Consider the following 25,516-nt stretch of genomic DNA (forward strand, 5'->3'; position numbering starts at 1 on the left):
AGGTCATTTACCAGGACTGTTCAAAATTGGCTGCAGTTTTGTGAATGATGTCAGATTAGAAGATTTTAAGTGACACTGGCCTATATATATAAAAGGAAAATGCTTTTGATTTATATCCATAGGAAAAAGCAACCTCAAATTAGATGGAGCACTGCTGCTTAACATTTTGTCCTTGTAGAATATCAAAAATGAAGTAAGCCTCCTCATATACCAGTCCATCTTGACATTTTTTAAGCAGGTTATTGTTTATTTCCTGTTAATATTTATTAATTTAATCTTGTTTTGCACAGTTTCGTGCAAAGAACAGTTAATTGGAATGGCTCGTACAAATGCAGACAAAAGCCAGAAGTTACTAAATCCAACAATGCAGTTAGTGTTCTCCTATCTCATAAAGTTAAGGTGATATAAAAGGACAAAATTGCCTCAAATTTCCATCTAAGATTCTCAAACGTAATATATTTAAGGCATGTGGCCCCCTGACTTTAAGGCTCATTTTGGAATCTTTTCTGTTGGGTCAGTGGGACCAAAAAATGACACTTTATTGATGGGAAGCCAGGTTTCCCATTGTATGGCCAAATAGGCACCAAAAAGACCGTGAGTGACCTTTTGGACTTTGGACATCCATAGCTTGGAAACGCAAATCGCTAGTAATACAGATGGGCTTTTCCTAAAGACTCTAAAAGAAATCTCTAACATATGTCAAAATGAGACGATTTTTAAAAAACCTTATTTTTCAACCCCTGATTAATGACATGAAAAAAGCCAGCTTGGTCATACTTAGTCGTAGAGCCACCAAATTTGGTGTGCGTGATGAAAAGAACCTTGGCTGAGGTCCAGAGAAAAGTGGTTATCTACCTACAGAAAGTGTTGTGCCTGAAGGCAGGTAAATGTTTTCACTCTCTTTCAGTCTGGTTATGTTTTCTCTCTGAAATTCACATTGTATGTCCTGTATATATTTTTTAATCTTAATAAATTACAACTTGGAGCTTCATAAATCTGTGGTGCATGTCACAGTGTTTTCACAGGAGATCGGCTTAATCCAGTCCAGGAAAGGGAATGCATGATGGCTGCTAGGGGAAAAAAAATCCTATTAGGTTCAGTCAAAATGTCCCCTTGACATTATTTGAATGCACCAATGGAAGATTAACAACACCTGCCGTTCTACAGACAAAGAAATTCACAGATTGGCACTGGTTAGACTGGACAAGGATCAGAGTCACTGACTGAGGCGGCTGACTGCAGATGAACACACCTGTTGCCATAGTGATCACTCAAATAAGGAAGGCCTGAGAATGAAAACATTTATTGTAGTTTATTCCTCATGGGAGGCCTTTTACATTCATTGCACCTTTTCAAAGTTGACTTCAAGCCCAAATATCTGAGCAGAGCCCCTGGGACGCTCGCTTGTTCAAAACCTTTACTTCCTTCAATTGTTCTGTATCATGATATGGCTCATTTCAGTCCCCATGACAGCGTTCACACCGTTTACTCACAAGCCTAGTACATACTATTACAATTTATCAAAACAACTATCAAACTTCCTTGCATGCAGGCTATACAATCATTCATCCTACTCATCTACAAGCCTATTATTTTGAGAAACTGTACTATAGTGTACTTTTTTAATGCTAGCAACTCACCAGTTAGATCACATGGAGCAAAAGCTGGCATTTAACACCTAAATGCATGATTTAACCCAGGCAGACTTGCATGTGTGGTTTTCACACTGAGGTCTGCTGTATTAACTTTTGAGCTGTTCAAGCTGACTCACAACATCCTGTTTAAATGTAAAATACTAAAAGACCAATGCAACTAAAACAGGCTAAAAAATAAATGCGAAATATTATAAATGTTGGTGAAGGCATGACCTGCCCTACCATGCCTCAAATTGGCTAGTACTTGTTGCTTTTGTTGGTTGGTTTGGTCAGATTTTTGCAAAGCAGTAAGATTTGTTTGAGTAAGGGTAAGGGTCAGAGTAATCCAATCAGAGGCAGAGTAGGACAGGTATTGCCTTTGCCATAGCAGATAAAAATGTTATTGCAGCCACGCCAAAGGTTTAAATGCCATGAATCTTTCTAACTACAGGGGGATTTTGTGTTTTGGAAAAAATGGTCTATTGGACACATGGGCTTTTGGACCACTGGGACACTTTTTGGATTAATGGGGTTTCGGAATAATGAGCTGTTGGAACAATGGCAGGGCAACCAACTTTGTTTTGAATGTATTTGGTCATAAACAAAAGTATCGGAAATATTTAAATAGTAATCTAAATCAAAGGTTGGGAGATCACCAAAGTCGGAGGATTCATCCTCTGGGGATCATGAATTTCTGTACCAAACTTCCATCCAATAGATATCTGTTTTTGACAGGTCAGCATCTCTAGTTCCATACCACATAATTAAAAGTTATCATCATATAACAAGTCAAAATAAGCCCATTTATAAGCATATATAAATACTTTTATGGAATAGCAACCAATACCACCAAAGGAACATATTAAACAGCCTTTAAGTGGTGGAGGAAGAGAGTTATGTAAGTGGATGACTAAACCCAAGGCCAAGTATCTGCTTATCTGTTGTCTCTATCACTAAGTGATGCAACACTTAGGACCCTCATGTGCTGATCTTTAATCAGCTGCTCCGCGACACAGGCAGACATGCTTGAAACAGATTGCTAGTAATAAAGATGCTGCGGGGAATTCAGCATTTCGTTCTTATGAGGCTGTCAAATTGATCAAAGTAATGGGATTCGTCCTCGTTTTGATTTCTCTTGATATTTGACACCAGGTGCAGGGCCCGCAGAAAAAGGAGTACACACAGTCATTGCAAATTGTACCCTGTGAAGATAGAGACACACATAGTAGATTTTTTTGATAAACAAATCAACTGGAACAAAGGAACACAGTGTACTGCAACGCCTTTGATGGCCATTCTACATGAAATGCTGGATGTTATCAAGGAATGTAAATATGCACTGTGACAAAAAGCTCAACAGGTTTAAGATTAATCACAGATCAGATAAACACTTGAGGCAATAGTGATTTTTTGCTGGTAAACACTATACTTGAAATCACTGAGGTGCATTTTACTGCCCTGGCCACACTGCCTGAGTAAGCAATGCGTGTGACGGCTACCTTGCTGAACTGCTGCGGCTCAAAAATCTGTGTTCACGCTGACAGCACCGTTGGTGCTGCGCTGCTGCAGAGCTGTACGCTGCTATAACTACTGCATTTCTACAATAAAAGCTGGTGCTCCACTAATTTATGAAGCCATGCAAGCCACTGCATTGTCAGTAACACGGCCATGACGATATTTCACAATGAAATGCCTTGTGTTAACAAATGAAGGGATTCAGTTGACAGAAACATTGTCAGAGGGCTTTTATTTTGAAATGGAAGGACTGAGTTAAAAAACAAGCATTTGTTTTTTCTTGTTTGTGACAGATTAAGACATTGAAATTGTAGTGATACTGTAGGTGGTATAATGCCAAAATGATTCTAAAATACCATTTTCTATTTAATGAAAAATGTGCGCATTATGTGGAAAAAATAGCCAAACTCATATTCTGTAAATGTACCATGGCTGAGCAGGACCTGCTCAAACCTATTAACATGGGCACAGAAATTTAAAAAAAAGCAATTTCTGCGATTCACACGTGTTGCTCCAGCCTGTTCTAATTCCGGAATCATCAAATATTGCCGCTTTAACAGTGCTTTTGACGTAAGATCTCAATGCCAAAAGCCACCTTTCATGTCTGCATGGATGGCATCAGGTGAGAATGCAACAGTACAGAAACGGGCGTGGTGTTAATATAAGATGGCAAATAGCTAGATACATCAGAAGGTAGCTCGACGGACCCTGTTGAGTGCACATGATACGCAGCAGGACTGCTGCAATTTGAAACACTGCTTGTAGCAAAATTATATAAGTAGCACAAGTGCATGTATAGTGCGGCCGGAAGGGATGGTGGGTAGGTCCAACAAATCCCGGACATTCGTGTGGGAGTGTAGTGTTTGCTCCTCGTCTGAATATGAATGTGTTTTTTTATGTGTTATTCACTTAACCATGTGCTTCCCTTCCCTAATCCTAACCATCTGTGCCAGTATGTGCGTTTGTTGACTTGGCTTTGGTTGCCTCATGTTTTTTTTTTTTTGCCTGGACATAACTACATGCAGCGTAATCCCACCATGTGCTTATGTTGATATCACGGTAGCAGCATACTGGAACTTTAAGAGCAGACGCAGAAGGATGCCCAGAGCGTAATATGTAGACATGAAAGTCCACTGCAAAGTGGCAATAAGTGACGACTTTGGATGAGAATGGGTTGGCTACTCATGCAGACAGTGTGGCCCAGGCATTAGGAAAGCATAGCATCTGTACCTCAATGCCATATCGTTGGCGTACTGATACCCTTAGGGCTGTGGTCATTGGAGGGATGACTCCAAAAGCATCCAGCAGAGGTAAACACAGACACTCCCCAGCTTCATGTGCTGTCTTACAAGTGAAGCAGGGAAGACACCAGAAGGCCAGGCAACCTGAAAAAAACACCACATTTATGCTTAAGGATTGGGCTTATCCAAAAGGTTTAATGCTGTCTCTGATATTTTTTTCCAAATATCCTTTCTTGAACTATTAGCCATCTTAAAGGTGTGCACAGCTCATTGCTACACTCAAACAGAAACAATCAAACAAGTCAGAATGTTTCAGGGATTCGGTTTTAAGATTTGATGTCTCATATTATCTGACAGAAACCGCTGCCTTATTTTGCAGGATGCCATTGGTTTGTATTGTGATACGGAGCATCAAGAATGAAAAGACACAACGTTCCCAAATACATCACTACACCCACTGATCCGCAAACTGCCATCTACGCCCAAGTTTGGATCATCAGGATGTTTTCAACTTTGTGCACTACAGAGGTATTTACATGGTGAGTTATAAAGACATAAAAACATCATAGTATAATATGTTGTCCAAAATGGCATAAAAACTTGGTGGACATGGTGTAGTATGTTGTCTGAAATAGAAAAAAAAACGTTATAGTATAGTATGTCTTCAAAAATGGCATTAAAAAGGCCTTGTCATTGTCATGTCATTGAAAATGGCCTAAAAATCTATTAAAATAGTGTGTCGTCAAAAATGGCATAAAAACAGTTTATTGTTCAAAATGGGCTGAAGATACATACAAATGTCATAGTATAGTACGTCGTCCAAAATGGCATAGTACATTGGGTTATCAAAAAACGTCGCAGTTTAGCATGTAGTCTAAAATAGCACGATAATACACAAAGACTTCATAGTATAGTATGTCATCCAAAATGGCACAAAAAGACAAAAAAATCATTTTAGTATAGTAGATTCAAGAATGACAAGGCATGGTATTCCCAAAAACATCACTATACCCATTGATCTCCAAACTGCCATCTACACCCAGATGTGAATCATTAGGACGTTTTTGCACTACAGAGGTAGGTAGCCCTAGCATAACCCATGTGGAGCCTACTTTGGTAAACCAGCCCATGTGGGCCATAGTCATTATGGAACCTATTGACAAGTATAAAGGGGATATTTTTCCATCCATTTACTGCCCACATGGGCCCCACAAACAAATGTTGGCTGGGGTTAGGTGGTCAGATTGCATAAAAAAATTAAGTGCACTTACACTGAGGCAGGTCTTGGAAGCAATCGCAGATGCCCGAGGTCCACTGGTTGGATGTTGTGGTCATGATGAGGGGCCTGGGCTGGGTCATAACCATCTTTCCAGACATGACTTAGGCTTCTGAAAAAAGTACAGATGACAGTAATTGTCAAGACAAAACCTTTGTATTGTATATAACACAAAGATATGCCTCTTGAACTGAAGCACCTACATTTAACAAAGGAAATATATACAAGGACAGCGGTAAATGTAGAATAAACACAAAAAACCCAACTTGGCAAACAAATGATGACTTGAAGTAACAAGACAATATGGTATATATATCTTTGTTTTATTTTATTATCTTTAATGAAAGTCTGTTGTCTTTGACCAATAAGGATCATGAATTTTCCCAGTTTTTGTATGTTTCATTCATCGTAAGGGCATTACTTTTTTGCCTACTTTAGTATTTCATAGGTGTAGAGCAAGCGTCTGTTTGTGGTTATTTCCAGAAACAACTATTTCATGGCTTTAATGTATTTTTAAATAAGTGTCTTGGAAATCAGCTTTCATATTTGTTATTTGCTATAAAACAGTATCTTTAGGAGATAACATCAAAAGCTGCTTAATAGGCAATGATTTGCCAAGAAAACTGCAGTGTCATAGGAATCTAGTTTATTCATTAATCGAAGATAAAGTTTAAATTTTAATTTTGTGGCCCAAGGAGCAGTGCCAGATTTCAGATCTCAGTTTTGAAACAAATGTAAGTTTTCAGCTCCTGACTTGTAGGAAAGAGAAGTGCACACTCATCAGTACACGGATCCGTCAAAAGAGTTAGACATTGCTGTATATGCCTCAATCTTTGACCGTTCAGAAAACTAGATTAAACAGAGTTGTCAGTAGATGTGCAGGTGCATCGGTTAGACTTCTACTTATGCATAAATCCGTATGTTGTATTATTTCTTGAACAGCTACAGGATCATATGATAACTTACTTGAAATTAAAACATTAAAGTCTTTGCTTGTATAACATTCCTATGACAGTTAAAGTTCAAAACATAAATCGTTATAACTTTTTCTTTTTACAAAAATACAATGTGAGTATAAATTTGCATTCATCTGACCTGTCCTACAGCTGCACTGCATGCTGTCAATATTCAATTATACCTATATATCACTATAAGAACTTAACAGTGCATTACCTTACCTTACTGTGACCAGATTTCAGTGAAGTGATGAGTTTGCAGGGCAGTGTGGCATCTTATAGACTCTCTGAAGAGCAGTGAACGTGACAGAACAGCACAGGATGCATGTCAGTGACTGGTCTGTCCAGTTGGACTCGTGTCCACACCTTCGACAGTCAGACATCAGACTATCTGACCGTCATGCATCCTTTATAACTCTAAGTCATCATTGTGCCTGAAATGCACATAACTTCTTAGACAGGGTATGTGATAAGAACAAAAGGGAATATCTTGAAACTGATCCTAATGTGTTGCTTTATGCCTTAGTTTCAGCATTTAAAAGCTGTAAAATAGAAAGATGTGTGAAAAAGCTTATATTTTTGTAGTGTGTGAAAGTCCCTTTGGGAAGATGGAATATTTTGCCAAAAATACACAGAGTTGCTTGATTACGGTAGTTGTTGAACTTCAGGGTAAAGTATGTAATTCGACATTACATGAAAATGTCACAGCATAGTATATTGTCATCACAGAACAAAAAAATGTCATAGTATACGATGTCATCAAAAGGTACTTTCAGGTACCATTCCAACTCCCATTTTTGAGCATAGCATACTGTGTAGTCTGAAGTAGTTTAAAAACAAAAACCTAAAAAGGACTGAGCCGTTTTCTCAACACATAATGATATGGTGTGTCATGACATGCAAAACTTAGTGCTTTTTAGCTGTTTTTGGGACATGTCATATTTTGACATTTTCGCCATACTAAAGCCTTGCTGTTTTGGTCATTTTTTCAACATGCTATTTTATGGGTTTTTGGATGGTTTTGGGATGTTTTTTCAACACTGTATACTATAACACACCTCTATATGCTATACCAATTGGTTTTCAGGTGTTTTTCGGACATGTCAAATTTTGACATTTTCGCCATACTATAGCCTTGCTGTTTTGGTCATTTTTTCAACATGCTATTTTATGGGTTTTTGGATGGTTTGGGATGTTTTTTCAACACTGTATGATATAATATGCCTCTGCATTTAATACTAAGTGGTTTTCAGGTGTTTTTGTGACATGTCAAATTTAGCCAATTTCGCCATACTATAGCCTTGCTGTTTTGGTCAATTTTTTCAACATGCTATTTTATGGGTTTTTGGATGGTTTTGGGATGTTTTTTCAACACTGTATACTATAACACACCTCTATATGCTATACTAAGTGGTTTTCAGGTGTTTTGGGGACATGCCAAATTTAGCCAATTTCGCCATACTATAGCCTTGCTGTTTTGGTCATTTTTTCAACATGCTATTTTATGGGTTTTTGGATGGTTTTGGGATGTTTTTTCAACACTGTATAGTATAACACACTTCTATATGCTATACCAAGTGGTTTTCAGGTGTTTTTGGGACATGTCAAATTTTGACATTTTGGCCATACTATAGCCTTGCTGTTTTGGTCATTTTTTCAACATGCTATTTCATGGGTTTTTGGATAGTTTTGGGATGTTTTTTCAACACTGTATACTATAACACACCTCTATATGCTATAGTAAGTGGTTTTCAGGTGTTTTTGGGACATGTCAAATTTTGCCAATTTCGCCATACTATAGCCTTGGTGTTTTGGTCATTTTTTCAACATGCTATTTTATGGGTTTTTGGATGGTTTTGGGATGTTTTTTCAACACTGTATACTATAACACACCTCTATATGCTATGTTAAGTGGTTTTCAGGTGTTTTTTGGACATGTCAAATTTTGACATTTTCGCCATACTATAGCCTTGCTGTTTTGGTCATTTTTTCAACATGCTATTTTATGGGTTTTTGGATAGTTTTGGGATGTTTTTTCAACACTGTATGATATAATATGCCTCTGCATTTAATACTAAGTGGTTTTCAGGTGTTTTTGTAACATGTCAAATTTTGCCAATTTTGCCATACTATAGCCTTGCTGTTTTGGTCATTTTTTCAACATGCTATTTTATGGGTTTTTGGATGGTTTTGGGATGTTTTTTCAACACTGTATAGTAAAACACACTTCTATATGCTATACCAATTGGTTTTCAGGTGTTTTTCGGACATGTCAAATTTTGACATTTTCGCCATACTATAGCCTTGCTGTTTTCGTCATTTTTTCAACATGCTATTTTATGGGTTTTTGGATGGTTTTGGGATGTTTTTTCAACACTGTATACTATAACACACCTCTATATGCTATGCTAAGTGGTTTTCAGGTGTTTTTTGGACATGTCAAATTTTGACATTTTTGCCATACTATAGCCTTGCTGTTTTGGTCATTTTTTTCAACATGCTATTTTATGGTTTTTTGGATGGTTTTGGGATGTTTTTTCAACACTGTATAGTATAACACACCTCTATATGCTATACTAAGTGGTTTTTAGGTGTTTTGGGGACATGTCAAATTTTGACATTTTCGCCATACTATAGCCTTGGTGTTTTGGTCATTTTTTCAACATGCTATTTTATGGGTTTTTGGATGGTTTTGGGATGTTTTTTCATCACTGTATACTATATCAAACCTCTATATGCTATACTAAGTGGTTTTCAGGTGTTTTGGGGACATGTTAAATTTAGCCAATTTCGCCATACTATAGCCTTGCTGTTTTGGTCATTTTTTCAACATGCTATTTTATGGGTTTTTGGATGGTTTTGGGATGTTTTTTCAACACTGTATAGTATAACACACTTCTATATGCTATACCAAGTGGTTTTCAGGTGTTTTGGGGACATGTCAAATTTTGACATTTTCGCCATACTATAGCCTTGCTGTTTTTGTCATTTTTTCAACATGCTATTTTATGGGTTTTTGGATGGTTTTGGGATGTTTTTTCAACACTGTATACTATGACACACCTCTATATGCTATGCTAAGTGGTTTTCAGGTGTTTTTTGGACATGTCAAATTTTGACATTTTCGCCATACTATAGCCTTGCTGTTTTGGTCATTTTTTCAACATGCTATTTTATGGGTTTTTGGATGGTTTTGGGATGTTTTTTCAACACTGTATGATATAATATGCCTCTGCATTTAATACTAAGCGGTTTTCAGGTGTTTTTGTAACATGTCAAATTTTGCCAATTTCGCCATACTATAGCCTTGCTGTTTTGGTCATTTTTTCAACATGCTATTTTATGGGTTTTTGGATGGTTTTGGGATGTTTTTTCAACACTGTATAGTATAACACACTTCTATATGCTATACTAAGTGGTTTTCAGGTGTTTTTGGGACATGTCAAATTTTGACATTTTCGCCATACTATAGCCTTGCTGTTTTGGTCATTTTTTCAACATGCTATTTTATGGGTTTTTGGATGGTTTTGGGATGTTTTTTCAACACTGTATACTATAACACACCTCTATATGCTATACTAAGTGGTTTTCAGGTGTTTTGGGGACATGTCAAATTTTGACATTTTCGCCATACTATAGCCTTGCTGTTTTGGTCATTTTTTCAACATGCTATTTTATGGGTTTTTGAATGGTTTTGGGATGTTTTTTCAACACTGTATAGTATAACACACCTCTATATGCTATACTAAGTGGTTTTCAGGTGTTTTGGGGACATGTCAAATTTAGCCAATTTCGCCATACTATAGCCTTGCTGTTTTGGTCATTTTTTCAACATGCTATTTTATGGGTTTTTGGATGGTTTTGGGATGTTTTTTCAACACTGTATACTATAACACACCTCTATATGCTATACTAAGTGGTTTTCAGGTGTTTTTCGGACATGTCAAATTTTGACATTTTCGCCATACTATAGCCTTTGCTGTTTTGGTCATTTTTTCAACATGCTATTTTATGGGTTTTTGGATGGTTTGGGGATGTTTTTTCAACACTGTATGATATAATATGCCTCTATATGCTATACTAAGTGGTTTTCAGGTGTTTTGGGGACATGTCAAATTTTGACATTTTTGCCATACTATAGCCTTGCTGTTTTGGTCATTTTTTCAACATGCTATTCTATGGGTTTTTGGATGGTTTTGGGATGTTTTTTCAACACTATATGATATAATATGCCTCTACATGCCATGCTAAGTGGTTTTCAGGTGTTTTTGGGACATGTCAAATTTTGACATTTTCGCCATACTATAGCCTTGCTGTTTTGGTCATTTTTTCAACATGCTATTTTATGGGTTTTTGGATGGTTTTGGGATGTTTTTTCAACACTGTATAGTATAACACACTTCTATATGCTATACCAAGTGGTTTTCAGGTGTTTTGGGGACACGTCAAATTTAGCCAATTTCGCCATACTATAGCCTTGCTGTTTTGGTCATTTTTTCAACATGCAATTTTATGGGTTTTTGGATGGTTTTGGGATGTTTTTTCAACACTGTATAGTATAAAACACTTCTTTATGCTATACCAAGTGGTTTTCAGGTGTTTTTGGGACATGTCAAATTTTGCCAATTTCGCCATACTATAGCCTTGCTGTTTTGGTCATTTTTTTCAACATGCAATTTTATGGGTTTTTGGATGGTTTGGGGATGTTTTTTCAACACTGTATACTATAACACACCTCTATATGCTATACTAAGTGGTTTTCAGTTGTTTTTGGGACATGTCAAATTTTGACATTTTTGCCATACTATAGCCTTGGTGTTTTCGTCATTTTTTCAACATGCTATTTTATGGGTTTTTGGATGGTTTTGGGATGTTTTTTCAACACTATATGATATAATATGCCTCTACATGCCATGCTAAGTGGTTTTCAGGTGTTTTTGGGACATGTCAAATTTTGACATTTTCGCCATACTATAGCCTTGCTGTTTTGGTCATTTTTTCAACATGCAGTGTTATGGGTTTTTGGATGGTTTTGGGATGTTTTTTCAACACTGTATAGTATAACACACTTCTTTATGCTATACCAAGTGGTTTTCAGGTGTTTTTGGGACATGTCAAATTTTGCCAATTTCGCCATACTATAGCCTTGCTGTTTTGGTCATTTTTTCAACATGCAATTTTATGGGTTTTTGAATGGTTTTGGGATGTTTTTTCAACACTGTATGATATAATATGCCTGTATATGCTATACTAAGTGGTTTTCAGGTGTTTTGGGGACATGTCAAATTTAGCCAATTTCGCCATACTATAGCCTTGCTGTTTTGGTCATTTTTTCAACATGCTATTTTATGGGTTTTTGGATGGTTTTGGGATGTTTTTTCAACACTGTATAGTATAACACACCTCTATATGCTATACTAAGTGGTTTTCAGGTGTTTTTGGGACATGTCAAATTTTGACATTTTCGCCATACTATAGCCTTGGTGTTTTCGTCATTTTTTCAACATGCTATTTTCTGGGTTTTTGGATGGTTTTGGGATGTTTTTTCAACACTATATGATATAATATGCCTCTACATGCCATCCTAAGTGGTTTTCAGGTGTTTTTGGGACATGTCAAATTTTGACATTTTCGCCATACTATAGCCTTGGTGTTTTCGTCATTTTTTCAACATGCTATTTTATGGGTTTTTAGATGGTTTTGGGATGTTTTTTCAACACTGTATAGTATAACACACTTCTATATGCTATACCAAGTGGTTTTCAGGTGTTTTCGGGACACGTCAAATTTTGCCAATTTCGCCATACTATAGCCTTGCTGTTTTGGTCATTTTTTCAACATGCAATTTTATGGGTTTTTGGATGGTTTTGGGATGTTTTTTCAACACTGTATAGTATAACACACTTCTTTATGCTATACCAAGTGGTTTTCAGGTGTTTTTGGGACATGTCAAATTTTGCCAATTTCGCCATACTATAGCCTTGCTGTTTTGGTCATTTTTTCAACATGCTATTTTATGGGTTTTTGAATGGTTTTGGGATGTTTTTTCAACACTGTATGATATAATATGCCTCTATATGCTATACTAAGTGGTTTTCAGGTGTTTTGGGGACATGTCAAATTTAGCCAATTTCGCCATACTATAGCCTTGCTGTTTTTGTCATTTTTTCAACATGCTATTTTATGGGTTTTTGGATGATTTTGGGATGTTTTTTCAACACTATATGATATAATATGCCTCTACATGCCATGCTAAGTGGTTTTCAGGTGTTTTTGGGACATGTCAAATTTTGACATTTTCGCCATACTATAGCCTTGGTGTTTTCGTCATTTTTTCAACATGCTATTTTATGGGTTTTTGGATGGTTTTGGGATGTTTTTTCAACACTGTATAGTATAACACACTTCTATATGCTATACCAAGTGGTTTTCAGGTGTTTTCGGGACACGTCAAATTTTGCCAATTTCGCCATACTATAGCCTTGCTGTTTTGGTCATTTTTTCAACATGCAATTTTATGGGTTTTTGGATGGTTTTGGGATGTTTTTTCAACACTGTATAGTATAACACACCTCTATATGCTATACTAAGTGGTTTTCAGGTGTTTTTGGGACATGTCAAATTTTGCCAATTTCGCCATACTATAGCCTTGCTGTTTTGGTCATTTTTTCAACATGCTATTTTATGGGTTTTTGAATGGTTTTGGGATGTTTTTTCAACACTGTATGATATAATATGCCTCTATATGCTATACTAAGTGGTTTTCAGGTGTTTTGGGGACATGTCAAATTTAGCCAATTTCGCCATACTATAGCCTTGCTGTTTTTGTCATTTTTTCAACATGCTATTTTATGGGTTTTTGGATGATTTTGGGATGTTTTTTCAACACTATATGATATAATATGCCTCTACATGCCATGCTAAGTGGTTTTCAGGTGTTTTTGGGACATGTCAAATTTTGACATTTTCGCCATACTATAGCCTTGGTGTTTTCGTCATTTTTTCAACATGCTATTTTATGGGTTTTTGGATGGTTTTGGGATGTTTTTTTAACACTGTATACTATAACACACCTCTATATGCTATACTAAGTGGTTTTCAGGTGTTTTTGGGACATTTCAAATTTTGCCAATTTCGCCATACTATAGCCTTGGTGTTTTCGTCATTTTTTCAACATGCTATTTTATGGGTTTTTGGATGGTTTTGGGATGTTTTTTCAACACTGTATAGTATAATATGCCTCTACATGCCATACTAAGTGGTTTTCAGGTGTTTTTGGGACATGTCAAATTTTGACATTTTCGCCATACTATAGCCTTGCTGTTTTGGTCATTTTTTCAACATGCTATTTTATGGGTTTTTGGATGGTTTTGGGATGTTTTTTCAACACTATATGATATAATATGCCTCTACATGCCATGCTAAGTGGTTTTCAGGTGTTTTGGGGACACGTCAAATTTTGCCAATTTCGCCATACTATAGCCTTGCTGTTTTGGTCATTTTTTCAACATGCAATTTTATGGGTTTTTGGATGGTTTTGGGATGTTTTTTCAACACTGTATAGTATAAAACACTTCTTTATGCTATACCAAGTGGTTTTCAGGTGTTTTTGGGACATTTCAAATTTTGCCAATTTCGCCATACTATAGCCTTGCTGTTTTGGTCATTTTTTCAACATGCTATTTTATGGGTTTTTGGATGGTTTTGGGATGTTTTTTCAACACTATATGATATAATATGCCTCTACATGCCATACTAAGTGGTTTTCAGGTGTTTTTGGGACATGTCAAATTTTGACATTTTCGCCATACTATAGCCTTGGTGTTTTCGTCATTTTTTCAACATGCTATTTTATGGGTTTTTGGATGGTTTTGGGATGTTTTTTCAACACTGTATAGTATAACACACCTCTATATGCTATACTAAGTGGTTTTCAGGTGTTTTTGGGACATTTCAAATTTTGACATTTTCGCCATACTATAGCCTTGCTGTTTTGGTCATTTTTTCAACATGCTATTTTATGGGTTTTTGGATGGTTTTGGGATGTTTTTTCAACACTGTATACTATAACACACCTCTATATGCTATACTAAGTGGTTTTCAGGTGTTTTTGGGACATGTCTAATTTTGACATTTTCGCCATACTATAGCCTTGGTGTTTTCGTCATTTTTTCAACATGCTATTTTCTGGGTTTTTGGATGGTTTTGGGATGTTTTTTCAACACTATATGATATAATATGCCTCTACATGCCATCCTAAGTGGTTTTCAGGTGTTTTTGGGACATGTCAAATTTTGACATTTTCGCCATACTATAGCCTTGGTGTTTTCGTCATTTTTTCAACATGCTATTTTATGGGTTTTTAGATGGTTTTGGGATGTTTTTTCAACACTGTATAGTATAACACACTTCTATATGCTATACCAAGTGGTTTTCAGGTGTTTTCGGGACACGTCAAATTTTGCCAATTTCGCCATACTATAGCCTTGCTGTTTTGGTCATTTTTTCAACATGCAATTTTATGGGTTTTTGGATGGTTTTGGGATGTTTTTTCAACACTGTATAGTATAACACACTTCTTTATGCTATACCAAGTGGTTTTCAGGTGTTTTTGGGACATGTCAAATTTTGCCAATTTCGCCATACTATAGCCTTGCTGTTTTGGTCATTTTTTCAACATGCTATTTTATGGGTTTTTGAATGGTTTTGGGATGTTTTTTCAACACTGTATGATATAATATGCCTCTATATGCTATACTAAGTGGTTTTCAGGTGTTTTGGGGACATGTCAAATTTAGCCAATTTCGCCATACTATAGCCTTGCTGTTTTGGTCATTTTTTCAACATGCTATTTTATGGGTTTTTGGATGATTTTGGGATGTTTTTTCAACACTATATGATATAATATGCCTCTACATGCCATGCTAAGTGGTTTTCAGGTGTTTTTGGGACATGTCAAATTTTGACATTTTCGCCATACTATAGCCTTGCTGTTTTCGTCATTTTTTCAACATGCTATTTTATGGGTTTTTGGATGGTTTTGGGATGTTTTTTCAACACTGTATACTATAACACACTTCTATATGCTATACCAAGTGGTTTTCAGGTGTTTTCGGGACACGTCAAATTTTGCCAATTTCGCCATACTATAGCCTTGCTGTTTTGGTCATTTTTTCAACATGCAATTTTATGGGTTTTTGGATGGTTTTGGGATGTTTTTTCAACACTGTATACTATAACACACTTCTTTATGCTATACTAAGTGGTTTTCAGGTGTTTTTGGGACATGTCAAATTTTGCCAATTTCGCCATACTATAGCCTTGCTGTTTTGGTCATTTTTTCAACATGCTATTTTATGAGTTTTTGAATGGTTTTGGGATGTTTTTTCAACACTGTATGATATAATATGCCTCTATATGCTATACTAAGTGGTTTTCAGGTGTTTTGGGGACATGTCAAATTTAGCCAATTTCGCCATACTATAGCCTTGCTGTTTTGTCATTTTTTCAACATGCTATTTTATGGGTTTTTGGATGATTTTGGGATGTTTTTCAACACTATATGATATAATATGCCTCTACATGCCATGCTAAGTGGTTTTCAGGTGTTTTTGGGACATGTCAAATTTTGACATTTTCGCCATACTATAGCCTTGGTGTTTTCGTCATTTTTTCAACATGCTATTTTATGGGTTTTTGGATGGTTTTGGGATGTTTTTTTAACACTGTATACTATAACACACCTCTATATGCTATACTAAGTGGTTTTCAGGTGTTTTTGGGACATTTCAAATTTTGCCAATTTCGCCATACTATAGCCTTGGTGTTTTCGTCATTTTTTCAACATGCTATTTTATGGGTTTTTGGATGGTTTTGGGATGTTTTTTCAACACTGTATAGTATAATATGCCTCTACATGCCATACTAAGTGGTTTTCAGGTGTTTTTGGGACATGTCAAATTTTGACATTTTCGCCATACTATAGCCTTGCTGTTTTGGTCATTTTTTCAACATGCTATTTTATGGGTTTTTGGATGGTTTTGGGATGTTTTTTCAACACTATATGATATAATATGCCTCTACATGCCATGCTAAGTGGTTTTCAGGTGTTTTGGGGACACGTCAAATTTTGCCAATTTCGCCATACTATAGCCTTGGTGTTTTGGTCATTTTTTCAACATGCAATTTTATGGGTTTTTGGATGGTTTTGGGATGTTTTTTCAACACTGTATAGTATAAAACACTTCTTTATGCTATACCAAGTGGTTTTCAGGTGTTTTTGGGACATTTCAAATTTTGCCAATTTCGCCATACTATAGCCTTGCTGTTTTGGTCATTTTTTCAACATGCTATTTTATGGGTTTTTGGATGGTTTTGGGATGTTTTTTCAACACTATATGATATAATATGCCTCTACATGCCATGCTAAGTGGTTTTCAGGTGTTTTTGGGACATGTCAAATTTTGACATTTTCGCCATACTATAGCCTTGGTGTTTTCGTCATTTTTTCAACATGCTATTTTATGGGTTTTTGGATGGTTTTGGGATGTTTTTTCAACACTGTATAGTATAACACACTTCTATATGCTATACCAAGTGGTTTTCAGGTGTTTTCGGGACACGTCAAATTTTGCCAATTTCGCCATACTATAGCCTTGCTGTTTTGGTCATTTTTTCAACATGCAATTTTATGGGTTTTTGGATGGTTTTGGGATGTTTTTTCAACACTGTATACTATAACACACTTCTTTATGCTATACTAAGTGGTTTTCAGGTGTTTTTGGGACATGTCAAATTTTGCCAATTTCGCCATACTATAGCCTTGCTGTTTTGGTCATTTTTTCAACATGCTATTTTATGGGTTTTTGAATGGTTTTGGGATGTTTTTTCAACACTGTATGATATAATATGCCTCTATATGCTATACTAAGTGGTTTTCAGGTGTTTTGGGGACATGTCAAATTTAGCCAATTTCGCCATACTATAGCCTTGCTGTTTTTGTCATTTTTCAACATGCTATTTTATGGGTTTTTGGATGATTTTGGGATGTTTTTTCAACACTATATGATATAATATGCCTCTACATGCCATGCTAAGTGGTTTTCAGGTGTTTTTGGGACATGTCAAATTTTGACATTTTCGCCATACTATAGCCTTGGTGTTTTCGTCATTTTTTCAACATGCTATTTTATGGGTTTTTGGATGGTTTTGGGATGTTTTTTTAACACTGTATACTATAACACACCTCTATATGCTATACTAAGTGGTTTTCAGGTGTTTTTGGGACATTTCAAATTTTGCCAATTTCGCCATACTATAGCCTTGGTGTTTTCGTCGTTTTTCCAACATGCCATTTTATGGGTTTTTGGATGGTTTTGGGATGTTTTTCAACACTGTATAGTATAATATGCCTCTACATGCCATACTAAGTGGTTTTCAGGTGTTTTTGGGACATGTCAAATTTTGACATTTTCGCCATACTATAGCCTTGCTGTTTTGGTCATTTTTTCAACATGCTATTTTATGGGTTTTTGGATGGTTTTGGGATGTTTTTTCAACACTATATGATATAATATGCCTCTACATGCCATGCTAAGTGGTTTTCAGGTGTTTTGGGGACACGTCAAATTTTGCCAATTTCGCCATACTATAGCCTTGCTGTTTTGGTCATTTTTTCAACATGCAATTTTATGGGTTTTTGGATGGTTTTGGGATGTTTTTTCAACACTGTATAGTATAAAACACTTCTTTATGCTATACCAAGTGGTTTTCAGGTGTTTTTGGGACATTTCAAATTTTGCCAATTTCGCCATACTATAGCCTTGCTGTTTTGGTCATTTTTTCAACATGCTATTTTATGGGTTTTTGGATGGTTTTGGGATGTTTTTTCAACACTGTATACTATAACACACCTCTATATGCTATACTAAGTGGTTTTCAGGTGTTTTTCGGACATGTCAAATTTTGACATTTTCGCCATACTATAGCCTTGCTGTTTTGGTCATTTTTCAACATGCTATTTTATGGGTTTTGGATGGTTTTGGGATGTTTTTTCAACACTGTATACTATAACACACCTCTATATGCTATACTAAGTGGTTTTCAGGTGTTTTTGGGACATGTCAAATTTTGACATTTTTGCCATACTATAGCCTTGCTGTTTTGGTCATTTTTTCAACATGCTATTTTATGGGTTTTTGGATGGTTTTGGGATGTTTTTTCAACACTATATGATATAATATGCCTCTACATGCCATGCTAAGTGGTTTTCAGGTGTTTTTGGGACATGTCAAATTTTGACATTTTCGCCATACTATAGCCTTGGTGTTTTGGTCATTTTTTCAACATGCTATTTTATGGGTTTTTGGATGGTTTTGGGATGTTTTTTCAACACTGTATACTATAACACACCTCTATATGCTATACTAAGTGGTTTTCAGGTGTTTTTGGGACATGTCAAATTTGGACATTTTTGCCATACTATAGCCTTGGTGTTTTGGTCATTTTTTCAACATGCTATTTTATGGGTTTTTGGATGGTTTTGGGATGTTTTTTCAACACTATATGGTATAATATGCCTCTACATGCCATGCTAAGTGGTTTTCAGGTGTTTTTGGGACATGTCAAATTTTGACATTTTCGCCATACTATAGCCTTGGTGTTTTCGTCATTTTTTCAACATGCTATTTTATGGGTTTTTGGATGGTTTTGGGATGTTTTTTCAACACTGTATACTATAACACACCTCTATATGCTATACTAAGTGGTTTTCAGGGGTTTTTTGGACATGTCAAATTTTGACATTTTCGCCATACTATAGCCTTGCTGTTTTGGTCATTTTTTCAACATGCTATTTTATGGGTTTTTGGATGGTTTTGGGATGTTTTTTCAACACTGTATACTATAACACACCTCTATATGCTATACCAAGTGGTTTTCAGGTGTTTTTGTGACATGTCAAATTTCCCCAAATTTGCCATACTATAGCCTTGCTGTTTTGTTCATTTTTTCAACATGCTATTTTATTTGTTTTTGGGCTGTTTTGGGATGTTTGTTTAACACAGTATAGCATGTAGAGGCGTGTTATAGTATACAAAGTGGTTTTCAGGTCTTTTCTGGACATGTCAATGTTAGGGTGCAAATGTAAAACCGTGTTATTTAGGATGTGAGTCAGTAGTTATGGGAGGTTTAGAGAACCATAATGAGCACAACACTACAAAAACTTTGTTCAGAGGTCTGCTTTTTATTGTCTGTAAACATCAGTACACATCGAGCACATGGCATCATTATTCACAAACAAAACTCACTGACATGGAGGAGGGGTACCCAGCCCACAAAACAAATGGCCAAATGTGTCCATACAATGTTTTTAAATACTACTGGTTCACACCATTAATGTGATGACTGAGATGACAACAAATAAATAACATTAAAGTGCTGCATCTTTGATATACATAAATCTTTAAAGGATACCTTTAAGATGTACAATAACTCTACATACACAATTTGGGCTAGAGTTAACATTACTAAGGCCAACAGAAAATGAAATACAAGAGAAACCCCACTTCTATCTTCCCCCTCCCAGGGTCACACTTGATACAATCCACATCACCTCATCCTGGTGAAGCAAGGGGCATTAATGTGCGCGCGTTCATGAAAGCACCAGCCGCAGAAAGAAAGTGGACCTCAAAAGAAAAACAATGATTAGAAATCATGAACAAAAACAAACAAATGAGGCAAATGTATTTATCAACCAAACTTGATCCTAAGCTTAGCTGATACACAGATGTCACATAATAGAAAACAAATAAATCAACTCAACTCAAACAAAAGAAACTGTTTACCTGACTGGTGAGGGAGTGACTGGAGCTTCCCCACAGTCAAATTTTGCCAATTTCGCCATACTATAGCCTTGCTGTTTTGGTCATTTTTTAAACATGCTATTTTATGGGTTTTTGGATGGTTTTGGGATGTTTTTTCAACACTATGTGATATAATATGCCTCTACATGCCATACTAAGTGGTTTTCAGGTGTTTTTGGGACATGTCAAATTTTGACATTTTCGCCATACTATAGCCTTGGTGTTTTCGTCATTTTTTCAACATGCTATTTTATGGGTTTTTGGATGGTTTTGGGATGTTTTTTCAACACTGTATACTATAACACACCTCTATATGCTATACTAAGTGGTTTTCAGGTGTTTTTGGGACATGTCTAATTTTGACATTTTCGCCATACTATAGCCTTGGTGTTTTGGTCATTTTTTCAACATGCTATTTTATGGGTTTTTGGATGGTTTTGGGATGTTTTTTTAACACTGTATACTATAACACACCTCTATATGCTATACTAAGTGGTTTTCAGGTGTTTTTGGGACATGTCTAATTTTGACATTTTCGCCATACTATAGCCTTGGTGTTTTGGTCATTTTTTCAACATGCTATTTTATGGGTTTTTGGATGGTTTTGGGATGTTTTTTCAACACTGTATACTATAACACACCTCTATATGCTATACTAAGTGGTTTTCAGGTGTTTTTGGGACATTTCAAATTTTGCCAATTTCGCCATACTATAGCCTTGCTGTTTTCGTCATTTTTTCAACATGCTATTTTATGGGTTTTTGGATGGTTTTGGGATGTTTTTTCAACACTGTATACTATAACACACCTCTATATGCTATGTTAAGTGGTTTTCAGGTGTTTTTTGGACATGTCAAATTTTGACATTTTCGCCATACTATAGCCTTGCTGTTTTGGTCATTTTTTCAACATGCTATTTTATGGGTTTTTGGATAGTTTTGGGATGTTTTTTCAACACTGTATGATATAATATGCCTCTGCATTTAATACTAAGCGGTTTTCAGGTATTTTTGTAACATGTCAAATTTTGCCAATTTTGCCATGCTATAGCCTTGCTGTTTTGGTCATTTTTTCAACATGCTATTTTATGGGTTTTTGGATGGTTTTGGGATGTTTTTTCAACACTATATGATATAATATGCCTCTACATGCCATGCTAAGTGGTTTTCAGGTGTTTTTGGGACATGTCAAATTTTGACATTTTCGCCATACTATAGCCTTGGTGTTCTGGTCATTTTTTCAACATGCTATTTTATGGGTTTTTGGATGGTTTTGGGATGTTTTTTCAACACTGTATACTATAACACACCTCTATATGCTATACTAAGTGGTTTTCAGGTGTTTTTGGGACATTTCAAATTTTGCCAATTTCGCCATACTATAGCCTTGCTGTTTTGGTCATTTTTTCAACATGCTATTTTATGGGTTTTTGGATGGTTTTGGGATGTTTTTTCAACACTGTATACTATAACACACCTCTATATGCTATACTAAGTGGTTTTCAGGTGTTTTTGGGACATGTCTAATTTTGACATTTTCGCCATACTATAGCCTTGGTGTTTTCGTCATTTTTTCAACATGCTATTTTATGGGTTTTTGGATGGTTTTGGGATGTTTTTTCAACACTGTATAGTATAATATGCCTCTACATGCCATACTAAGTGGTTTTCAGGTGTTTTTGGGACATGTCAAATTTTGACATTTTCGCCATACTATAGCCTTGGTGTTTTGGTCATTTTTTCAACATGCTATTTTATGGGTTTTTGGATGGTTTTGGGATGTTTTTTCAACACTGTATAGTATAACACACTTCTATATGCTATACTAAGTGGTTTTCAGGTGTTTTTCGGACATGTCAAATTTTGACATTTTCGCCATACTATAGCCTTGCTGTTTTGGTCATTTTTTCAACATGCTATTTTATGGGTTTTTGGATGGTTTTGGGATGTTTTTTCAACACTATATGATATAATATGCCTCTACATGCCATGCTAAGTGATTTTCAGGTGTTTTTGGGACATTTCAAATTTTGACATTTTCGCCATACTATAGCCTTGGTGTTTTGGTCATTTTTTCAACATGCTATTTTATGGGTTTTTGGATGGTTTTCGGATGTTTTTTTAACACTGTATACTATAACACACCTCTATATGCTATACTAAGTGGTTTTCAGGTGTTTTTGGGACATGTCTAATTTTGACATTTTCGCCATACTATAGCCTTGGTGTTTTCGTCATTTTTTCAACATGCTATTTTATGGGTTTTTGGATGGTTTTGGGATGTTTTTTTTAACACTGTATACTATAACACACCTCTATATGCTATACTAAGTGGTTTTCAGGTGTTTTTGGGACATTTCAAATTTTGCCAATTTCGCCATACTATAGCCTTGCTGTTTTGGTCATTTTTCAACATGCTATTTTATGGGTTTTTGGATGGTTTTGGGATGTTTTTTCAACACTGTATACTATAACACACCTCTATATGCTATACTAAGTGGTTTTCAGGTGTTTTTGGGACATGTCTAATTTTGACATTTTCGCCATACTATAGCCTTGGTGTTTTGGTCATTTTTTCAACATGCTATTTTATGGGTTTTTGGATGGTTTTGGGATGTTTTTTCAACACTGTATACTATAACACACCTCTATATGCTATACTAAGTGGTTTTCAGGTGTTTTTGGGACATTTCAAATTTTGCCAATTTCGCCATACTATAGCCTTGCTGTTTTGGTCATTTTTTCAACATGCTATTTTATGGGTTTTTATGGATGGTTTTTGGGATGTTTTTCAACACTATATGATATGATATGCCTCTACATGCCATGCTAAGTGGTTTTCAGGTGTTTTTTAGGACATGTCAAATTTTGACATTTTCGCCATACTATAGCCTTGCTGTTTTGGTCATTTTTCAACATGCTATTTTATGGGTTTTGGATGGTTTTGGGATGTTTTTCAACACTATATGATATGATATGCCTCTACATGCCATGCTAAGTGGTTTTCAGGTGTTTTTGGGACATGTCAAATTTTGACATTTTCGCCATACTATAGCCTTAGGTGTTTTGGTCATTTTTCAACATGCTATTTTATGGGTTTTTGGATGGTTTTGGGATGTTTTTTTAACACTGTATACTATAACACACCTCTATATGCTATACTAAGTGGTTTTCAGGTGTTTTTGGGACATTTCAAATTTTGACATTTTCGCCATACTATAGCCTTGCTGTTTTGGTCATTTTTTCAACATGCTATTTTATGGGTTTTTGGATGGTTTTGGGATGTTTTTTTAACACTGTATACTACAACACACCTCTATATGCTATACTAAGTGGTTTTCAGGAGTTTTTGGGACATTTCAAATTTTGCCAATTTCGCCATACTATAGCCTTGCTGTTTTGGTCATTTTTTCAACATGCTATTTTATGGGTTTTTGGATGGTTTTGGGATGTTTTTTTAACACTGTATACTATAACACACCTCTATATGCTATACTAAGTGGTTTTCAGGTGTTTTTGGGACATTTCAAATTTTTCCAATTTCGCCATACTATAGCCTTGCTGTTTTGGTCATTTTTCAACATGCTATTTTATGGGTTTTTGGATGGTTTTGGGATGTTTTTTCAACACTATATGATATGATATGCCTCTACATGCCATGCTAAGTGGTTTTCAGGTGTTTTTGGGACATGTCAAATTTTGACATTTTCGCCATACTATAGCCTTGGTGTTTTGGTCATTTTTTCAACATGCTATTTTATGGGTTTTTGGATGGTTTTGGGATGTTTTTTTAACACTGTATACTATAACACACCTCTATATGCTATACTAAGTGGTTTTCAGGTGTTTTTGGGACATTTCAAATTTTGCCAATTTCGCCATACTATAGCCTTGCTGTTTTGGTCATTTTTTCAACATGCTATTTTATGGGTTTTTGGATGGTTTTGGGATGTTTTTTCAACACTGTATACTGTAACACACCTCTATATGCTATACTAAGTGGTTTTCAGGTGTTTTTGGGACTTTTCAAATTTTGACATTTTCGCCATACTATAGCCTTGGTGTTTTGGTCATTTTTTCAACATGCTATTTTATGGGTTTTTGGATGGTTTTTGGATGTTTTTTCAACACTGTATACTATAACACACCTCTATATGCTATACTAAGTGGTTTTCAGGTGTTTTTGGGACATTTCAAATTTTGCCAATTTCGCCATACTATAGCCTTGCTGTTTTGGTCATTTTTTCAACATGCTATTTTATGGGTTTTTGGATGGTTTTGGGATGTTTTTTCAACACTGTATAGTATAATATGCCTCTACATGCCATACTAAGTGGTTTTCAGGTGTTTTTGGGACATTTCAAATTTTGCCAATTTCGCCATACTATAGCCTTGGTGTTTTCGTCATTTTTTCAACATGCTATTTTATGGGTTTTTGGATGGTTTTGGGATGTTTTTCAACACTGTATACTATAACACACCTCTATATGCTATACTAAGTGGTTTTCAGGTGTTTTTGGGACATTTCAAATTTTGCCAATTTCGCCATACTATAGCCTTGGTGTTTTGGTCATTTTTTCAACATGCTATTTTATGGGTTTTGGATGGTTTTGGGATGTTTTTTCAACACTGTATACTATAACACACCTCTATATGCTATACTAAGTGGTTTTCAGGTGTTTTTGGGACATGTCTAATTTTGACATTTTTGCCATACTATAGCCTTGGTGTTTTCGTCATTTTTTCAACATGCTATTTTATGGGTTTTTGGATGGTTTTGGGATGTTTTTTCAACACTGTATAGTATAATATGCCTCTATATGCCATACTAAGTGGTTTTCAGGTGTTTTTGGAACATTTCAAATTTTGCCAATTTCGCCATACTATAGCCTTGGTGTTTTCGTCATTTTTTCAACATGCTATTTTATGGGTTTTTGGATGGTTTTGGGATGTTTTTTCAACACTGTATACTATAACACATCTCTATATGCTATACTAAGTGGTTTTCAGGTGTTTTTGGGACATTTCAAATT

General features: G+C 35.6%; 1 protein-coding gene across 1 annotated transcript; it reads right to left on the minus strand.

The window, feature by feature from the left end:
• Nucleotides 1-1,287: 1,287 nt before the first annotated feature.
• Nucleotides 1,288-6,954, minus strand: ponzr4 (plac8 onzin related protein 4). Its single transcript, XM_042512567.2, has 4 exons — nt 6,845-6,954; nt 5,662-5,778; nt 4,380-4,534; nt 1,288-2,836 (listed from the first exon to the last, which is right to left on the minus strand). The coding sequence occupies exons 2-4, from the start codon at nt 5,765-5,767 to the stop codon at nt 2,714-2,716; spliced, it is 384 nt and encodes a 127-aa protein (XP_042368501.1). The 5' UTR covers nt 5,768-5,778; nt 6,845-6,954; the 3' UTR covers nt 1,288-2,713.
• Nucleotides 6,955-25,516: the final 18,562 nt, after the last annotated feature.

The sequence above is a fragment of the Plectropomus leopardus genome, chromosome 23, assembly GCF_026936395.1.
Source record: "Plectropomus leopardus strain MGB_pleo_1.0 chromosome 23, ASM2693639v1, whole genome shotgun sequence".
Lineage (NCBI taxonomy): Eukaryota > Metazoa > Chordata > Actinopteri > Perciformes > Serranidae > Plectropomus > Plectropomus leopardus.

Bases quoted from the DNA above. Each gene is read 5' to 3' on its own strand.
- ponzr4 (XM_042512567.2), bottom strand. From the start codon at position 5,767: ATGTCTGGAAAGATGGTTATGACCCAGCCCAGGCCCCTCATCATGACC. The intron at 4,535-5,661 runs GTAAGTGCACTT...TGTTTTTTTCAG, and splicing joins CTTCCAAGACCTGCCTCAGT to GTTGCCTGGCCTTCTGGTGT. The intron at 2,837-4,379 runs GTACAGATGCTA...CTATCTTCACAG, and splicing joins GCCAACGATATGGCATTGAG to GGTACAATTTGCAATGACTG.